This window comes from Eptesicus fuscus, chromosome 9, assembly GCF_027574615.1.
Source record: "Eptesicus fuscus isolate TK198812 chromosome 9, DD_ASM_mEF_20220401, whole genome shotgun sequence".
Classification (NCBI taxonomy): domain Eukaryota; kingdom Metazoa; phylum Chordata; class Mammalia; order Chiroptera; family Vespertilionidae; genus Eptesicus; species Eptesicus fuscus.
Genome location: NC_072481.1, coordinates 12,785,173 through 12,793,194, shown reverse-complemented (window position 1 = coordinate 12,793,194; position 8,022 = coordinate 12,785,173). Strand labels below are relative to the sequence as shown.

General features: G+C 47.9%; 1 protein-coding gene across 1 annotated transcript; it reads left to right on the top strand.

Moving 5' to 3' along the window:
- Positions 1–1,422: 1,422 nt before the first annotated feature.
- LOC114233957 (uncharacterized) lies at positions 1,423–3,927 on the top strand. The gene is made up of 2 exons (XM_028155596.2): positions 1,423–1,489; positions 2,985–3,927. The coding sequence occupies exon 2, from the start codon at positions 3,057–3,059 to the stop codon at positions 3,849–3,851; it is 795 nt and encodes a 264-aa protein (XP_028011397.1). The 5' UTR covers positions 1,423–1,489; positions 2,985–3,056; the 3' UTR covers positions 3,852–3,927.
- The last annotated feature ends 4,095 nt before the right edge of the window (positions 3,928–8,022 follow it).

The window sequence follows — 8,022 nt, the reverse complement described above, 5'->3', positions numbered from 1 at the left end:
TCCTCTCCCCCCCCCCCCCCATCCCCCAGTGCAAAAAGCCCTTCTGTCTCAGTGATTGTGGGCTGGGAGGCCATAGTCAGAGCTTTCTGTGTAAAATTGCTTTGTAATCTTGAATCTTATCATTAGAATACATCCGATAAACCCAAATCGCCTGTACTCTTCAAAAATGCCAAGGTCATAAGACACACAGAAAGACTGAGGGACTGACTTCCAGGTTGAAGAAAACCAGAGACCTGAGAGCTAAGGGCAATGCCTGGTCCTGAATCGGATCCTGGATGAAATGCTGGAGGAAGAGTTGCCATGAAGAACATCAGAGGGACAAGATGGGGATTTGAATACAGACTGCATATTAGATACTAGTACTGTATCAACGTTGAATGTCCTGTGTTTGGTCATCGTAGTGTGGATATGTAAGAAAAGATTCTTCTCCCAGCGTGTGTGTAGGGGACACATACTGAAGTATTCAAGGGTAAAGATATTATTGTCTGCAACTTACTCTTAAAATAATAATTAATTGGGGGGGGGGGTGTAGTGACAAGACAAAAGTGTTAATAAGTGGATGAAAAAAATAATTAGTGGATTTGGATAGAAACTATATAGGAGTTATTGTCTAATAAGTTTCCAGTAACTGGAAATCTTTAAAAATAAAAAGTAAACCTGCATTTTCAATATTTAGGGAAGGAAATGATGGAGGGAGGCTTTTCTTGGCAAACACAGTAAGAACTCAAAAGGGGGATTTTGTTTGTTTTTTTCAGCGAACATGTACTGGGCGACCCCAAAGGACCAGGTACTCAACACCAGGTTGTTGAGGATATGAGGAAGAGGTGAGAAGGGAGGAAAGAAGGTGCTGTTACGCCCAGGGATGGGTCATTCAAAAGGATAACACTCTAGCGCCTCTGGAGAAATGTTTACTGACCCGATGAGGAAAGAGAAGTCACTGATGCTGACCACAGCCAATGGGAGTTACAGTAGACCCGGCATAGAACTTCCTGCCTCTCAGCATAATCAAACACTTAGAAAAACAACAAGGGATGCTGGAAAACGTCCATCCCAGCCCCACTTTAAAAATAGGGTCCAGCCGAAACCGGTTTGGCTCAGTGGATAGAGCGTCGGTGTGCGGACTGGAAGGTCCCAGGTTCGATTCCAGTCAAGGGCATGTACATTGGTTGCGGGCACGTCCCCAGTGGGGGATGTGCAGGAGGCAGCTGGTCGATGTTTCTCTCTCATCGATGTTTCTAGCTCTCTATCCCTCTCCCTTCCTCTCTGTAAAAAATCAATAAAAATATATATTAAAAAAAATAGGGTCCATCTGTCTTGGAAAGGCTTAAAGTGGCACTGGCCTTGAGGCAGGGGCCTGACCAGGATGACCCCGGGAGGCCCCTCCCAGCGCTAGGATTCCGTGATTCTATGACATGGCCAGCAGTCTGTATGAGGGTAACCTCAGTAGACACCAAGAAGAGGGCCAAGTCATCTACCTCCTAAAGACAGAGTGAGAGTGGGAGCGGGCCTTTTGGCAGATGGGGCCCAGCCAGCCAGGAAGGGAAGGGCGGGGCCCTGTGGGGGTCAGCCCTCAGTTACCTCCTATTTTTCCAGAGGAGGAAATGGGGGTGGGGTTGGACCAGAGAGGGCAGAGGCAGGTCTGGACATTCCACTTGATTCAGACCCAAAGGACAAGGGCAGCTGATGGGCTATGGGAGGGGAGAGGGGCTGGCAGCTGTTTTCTGGGTGGGGACCGGTTCAAATACAGCTCTGTCCTTGCTAGGCAGACGTGAAAAATTAGCATCAAGCTGGCATTACTCGGGGAGAGAAATTAGAGCCTTCCTTCTGGTGGGGGGAGCACTGGGGAACTCAACGATAATGGGAACAGGGACAGGAAGACGATACTACCTTTGACTGGGCCCAGACAGGCTCAGGAACAGGAGTGGGGGTTACATGGACTGGGCATCTCTTTGGTCTGGTCAGGGCTTAGTCCCTGTGAAGTGCCTACATTTGAAGCAGGAGAAGTAGGTGTCCCAATACTCACCCCCTTCTTGTGGGGTGGATGAGGAGATCTCTACTGTTAGGGTCAAGGCCAAATATCCTGGAAGGTTCTGATTTCACAAGTCCAACCTCATTAGTAGGCTTGTCACACCACCTGCCCCCCCACCATTTGGGCTTCAAATGCAGCACTATTCTTAGTTATGGGGTAGCAAGTGCCCCTCTGCATCTAGTTCTCCCCTTCATGCCCCCATCAAGGCAGGCAGAGCAGGTGTGGTGAGACTTCTTCCTAAGTAGACTGTGAGGGAGGCCAAAGTCACCTCGACAACATAGCGTTGTCTTTCAGGGGTCATCAGACACACCCAAGATAGTACCTTCGCCCCACCCCTAACAAGATGTGTGATCTGAAGCCCAGTCACATCATCTCTCTGAGCCTCAGTTTCCTCATCAGTCATCTAGGAATAGAATAGCAACTACCACCTTGATTTGTAGTAAGAATTCAATGCAAGACACAAGCAAAGATATAGGCTCAGAGATAGTGCATCTAGGACTGCATTGCTTCTAAGACACATTTTTTCAGTATCAGAGTACATTGTGTAGTTGTTGATTAGCGAGTTGATACTGTCTCGTAAGAAAGCCTGTCTCAGTGCTTGGAAATTCACCATTAGAGATTCAGTGCTGGGCCTCTGTGGCTTAAAGGGCAAATAGGAATTTCAGAATGTGGGCTAGAGCTAAAAGAGAAAGCCTCCCCCACTCTTTCTAGGCGTCTTCTGGCTCCTTCATTTTCAGGATCTTGCTTTCCTACCCATCTCTTGCCCTTCTCTTTGTGCTTTCTGAATACTGGGGTGTCTGCTTTTCAGTTTGAAAATCCCTGGGCCTAGGAGGAAGATGGGGAGAAGGATAAGGGGGGTGTGTTGGCTCTGTGAAGGCTGATGCAACACCTGGAGAGAAATCGAGGAGGGAGGTGGCAGGGAGCCGAGGAAAGCTGACCTAACTCTCCTCACCAGACCCAGGTAACCAACTTCAAGGTGAGCTCACAGCAGTTCAGTGCCACGAAGCTTTATCCTCCTAGCAGGCCAATGTCTGGGCGCCAGGTGAGACATCCCAACACTCACAGCCACTTGAACCATCCCAAGAACGTGTCCTTTCGAATCCCGACTCCAGGCTGTTTCCAAAGCCCTGAGACAAGGCCTAACAGCCTCAAACGTCCTCGCACCCCAAGGGACTTGGAGTTCAGCAGCTGCATCAACCCTTCAGAACAGTCCGACAGCCCCAGCTCCCCTAAACTTCCAGTGAGGAGAATCTGCATGGGCCAGCCCTACACCTCCAAGTTCGTAGAGACGCGCTACCCGGGGAACCGCCCCAAGATAGCCAGAAAGCCCTATTACCGTGACAGCCCCCACTGTCTGCTCTGCACAGATGGCCCCTCAGACCACTCCAGTCCCTCCTTCCTGGACCAACTCATCAGAGGCATCAACTACCTTGACAGATCCACCAACTGCTCCCAATCACTGAGCCTGCCAAGGCTCGCAGTCAACTACCTAGAACGGGCTGCCAACTCCTACCTGGGTCACACAGACCACTCCTCTCCCTGCAGTTCCTCCAACCCCAACACCACCATGGTGCCAACCACCAAGGGTGTCAATGCTTTGCAGTGTGTGGATGGTGCCGTCAACACAAGTTGCTCACATCAGTTTCGTAGCAAGAACCTCCCTCCGATGCAGCCACAGAGACCAGAGATAAAGTTGCCTGAGCTCCCTTTGTTTGGCAACAAGATCTTTTCTTTAGGTCGCCTGCCCAAGTTCTGGGATGAAATCCGCTCGGGCTGGAATGCCCCTCTTGAACCCACCTCCAAACCCTGTAGCTGGTGGTAACATTGACACCGACCATGAAATGGACACACGTCCATCAGTCTGCAGTTGTGAAAAATAAATTGTCTGTGGCAAAATGCTCCTTCCAAGGCTCCATTGAGGGAAATGGCCATTTAGATTGGGGATTATAAATTCGAGGACTTACGGGGCAGGCAGTTAAAAGTTAATGGGTGAGCCCAGCTGGTGTGGCTTAGTGGTTGAGCATGGACCCATGACCCACTAATGGTTCTCTGTCATCATTGATGTTTCTTTTTTTTTTCTTAATCTTCACCTGAGGATATTTTTCTATTGATTTTTAAAGAGCTCGGAAGAGAGAGGGAGAGACAGAGAGAAATATCAATGTGAGAGAAACATGTCAATTAGTTGCCTCCTGCATACGCCCTGACCAGGGCACAGGCTGGGAGGAGGCTGCAATCAAGGTGCATGCCCTTGACCAGGAATCGAACCCAGGACCCTTCAGTCTGCAGGCTGACACTCTATCCACTGAGCCAAACTGGCTAGCACATCATTGATATTTCTTTTTTTTTAAATAGATTTTTATTGATTTCAGAGAGGAAGGGAGAGAGAGAGATAGAAACATCAATGATGAGAAAGAATCATTTGATGGGTGCCTCCTGCATGTCCCCTACTGAGGATCAAGCCCACAACCCGGGCATGTGCCCTTGACTGGAATCGAACCCGGGACCCTTCAGTCCACAGGCTGACGCTCTAACCACTGAGCCAAACCAGCTAGGGCCATCATCGATATTTCTATCCCTCTCCCCTTCTCTCTTTCTCTCTCTGAAATCAATAAAAAAGTATTTTAAAAAGTTAATGAGTGAATTGGGCTGGGTGGTGGAGACTGACTGTATCTGAGTGGAGAGGGAATAACTGGTCAAAACCGGTCTCAAATGGGTTGTTGCCTTTTCAAGAAAAGCCAGGAATCTGAGTTTAATATGTTAGCAACAAATTTAAAAAATGTCAGCCCAGCTGGTGTGGCTCATGGTTGAGTGTCAACCCATGAGCCAGGAGGTCATGGTTTGATTCCCGGTCAGGGAACATGCCCAAGGTTGCAGGGCTTGACCCAGTGTGGGATGTGCAAGGAGGCAGCCAATCAATGATGTTTCTTTCTTATCAATTTTTCTATTTCTCTACCCATTTCCCTTCTTCTCTCTCTAAAAATCAATTAAAACATACTTTTTTTTAAAAAAAGTCATAAGGCTCTGTGAGATGAACAAAAATACTTGTTGGCTGAGTGTGAAGCCCACAGGTCTGTTAGGAACCACTGGTTTTTATCTTGCATGGATCCCTGGGGAGGTTCCTGCATGTGAAGAAATAGATTGTTTATACCCAACCCCATCCAAACTCTTCTTTTTCCAGGGTTATTAACTAGCACAGCCCATGTGAGCAGAAAGGTAGAAGTGATGATGATGATGATGATGATGATGATGATAGCAAACCCTGTAGAGCCCTTACAGGCACTGTTCTAAGTGGTGTTTTGTTTCTTTTTGTTGTTGTTGTTCCAAGTGTTTCATACATATTTATGCGTCTAAAGATGTGGTTTTGGTGACCAGGGCCCAAGGTGGATGTAGAGAAAAGTTTACAATGCCCAGTGTGAGACGTGTTGGAACAGGTAACCTGGGACAGTGACAGGTGGAAGGATAGCCCTTCTTGGGAAATCTCTGAAAAGAATGGTTCTGTCCAAGCCAGGTGAGGGTTGGAGGGTCAGAATAGGTAGTCCCACATTTCCTGCTGGGAATATCTGAGAAAGTGTTCCCTGGGCAACTGAAGGCTCCGAACTTTCAGACTCAACAGTCCCCACAAGGCACCCAGCTATCTACCAACCTGCTGCTGGGGGACTCTGAAGCCTGGGATTCCAACCTAGTTCTGCTACTCACCTGCCCAGAGACCTTGGTTTCATCCTTTCCCCTCTCTATGCCTCTGTTTCCTCTTCGGTAACACGAATGGGGTAGCTTTGATGATCTCTAAGGGCCCCCGGACTCTGATATTTTTGCATTTCTCCTGGTCCCAAAGGAGGCCTAGAGCCTTCTGAGCTGAGAATTGAGATTGTACCTCACCCGAACTCAAGTCTCCTAAGTTTTGAGTTATCTTCCCAGGCTGCCCAGGGGCTACTTCAGGCCTAAGGACCCATTTCTGTGTGGCTCTGAACTTCAGACCCAGCCAGATCCTTCTTGCTGGAACTCTCCTTGGAAATATGAGGGCAATAATAGAGTATGGAATGGGGTTGACCTTGAAATAACCTGGAGGTCTACAAGGTTCCATGGCTCTTGGAGGAGGTGGCCTAGCCCTATGGCCAAGCAGAGAAGGTAGCAAGCCTGAATATCTCTACCATGAGATTGCTGTGGTGGTCCTAGGATAGGAAGAAGGAAGGGGGCACTGAATCCCCAGCCCATTGACTTCACCCCCGCTTCTATTCCGTCTCTGAAGGACAAGGGTGATCCTTCCTGGGTTCAAAGCTCAGCAGCTTCTTTCTCTGTCTCTGGCATCTCTTACCTCCCCAGGAAGAAGATTTTGGCCTTTGTATGAGGGGATACTCAGCCCTCCAGTGACTTATTCCCCAGGTAAATAGTCACAGGAATATAGCTGGTTAGAATCCATTTGGCCCAGCTCAAGAGGTAGTTCCAGAGTGTTCTGAGGCCCTGGTCGGGTAGCTTAGTTGGTTAGGGCGTCATCCCAATAGTCTAAGGTTGCAGGTTCAATCCCCATCAGGGCATATACAAGAACTAGCCAATGAATGCATAAACAAGTGGAACAACAAATCAATGTCTCTCCCTCACTCTCTCTCTCTCCTCTCCCTCCCCCTCTCTAAAATCAACCAATAAATAAAGTGTTTAAGATTTAAAAAAAAAAATAGTGCCCTGATTCCTAAACCCAATCTGGCCCCTCAAAGCCATCTCCTTCCTGCTTTAAGCCCATATTTGCAGAAGAGTCATTCTGACTCTCCTAAAGATGTCTACCTCAAAAATGGTCCCATTTCCCCTAATCAGAGTGTAAGACCCTTGCCTACGACACTGTTCTTGAGGTCTCCAGTATCTAGCCCAGTTCTGGCTCACAACAGGGGCTCAATTATATTGATATGGATTAAAGGGCCTTATGCCCAGTATGTGCTCAGTAATGGTAACTGGTAATTACAGTACCTTGCACACTGTGGACTTTCAATAACTAATAATGATGACAGCCAACATTCATTAAGCTCTTAACTATACCCCAGGCATTAAGTGCCTTATATGTATTAACTCATATAAGCCTCATACCAATCCTTTAAGTAAAGTGCTATTGTCCCTATTGTACAGTTGAGGAAACAGAGGCACAGGGAGATCAGGTATAAATGATGTGCTAAAGATGGTTACAGTGCATAGAACAAAAAATGGTTGTGCAGAGTAGGTGCTCAATAATAATTATCTTTAGGATTACAACATCTTGGAAGTAGAAGGTGCTCCACAAATGCATACTGTGGGTGCCCAAGGAATGGTAGATGTCATTACAGAGCCCAGTGCATAGTAGGTGCTCAAATGAAATTTGACCATTGGTTGGGGATTCGATTGTACCCTAAAGGGACAGGATCTCTGTGCCTGGCTCAAATTTCTCAGGATATATACTCATGACTCACAAATCCCTTCCACCAGTCACTCAGCCCAAGTCCAGAGAAAATAAGGCTCTTAGTTAGAGAAGGCCCTCTGCCTCGTGTGGCCATGTGGAGGCCACAGGAAGTCCCCGTATCCACCATTCAAACCATGCATCTGCAAGGTCCATGTAAACAGGAAGCAGCAGGCAGGCTGCAGAACAATGTCACGGCCTACTGTGCTGTCCATCTTGTGTACAGAATGGCCTAGGTGTCCCCACAGCAGAGTGTGGCCGGGGAAACTCCTTCATTATTAAGCAAGCACCCATGCTAAGTGCCAGGCATGCTGCCAAGGCCTGAAACATAGGCTCTCAGCCCTCAGCTCCCTGTGAGGCTCGGTGTTAGTACCCCGTTTTGCAGAGGGGGAAGCTGAGGCTCAGAGAGAGAAAGTAACATGCCCAAGCTCCTGCAGCTGAAAAGTAGCAGAGCTGGGATTCCAACCCAGGCCTCTGACCCTCAGCCAATGCCCTTTCTACTCAAACCGCTGGGGTTTTTTTCTTAGTATTTATTGAATGGATTTTAAAAGAAAGAGGGGTAAATCTTGGCATCTAA

What these genes read in the sequence shown, in the direction of transcription:
- LOC114233957 (XM_028155596.2), top strand. Translation starts at nt 3,057, where the DNA reads ATGTCTGGGCGCCAGGTGAGACATCCCAACACTCACAGCCACTTGAAC.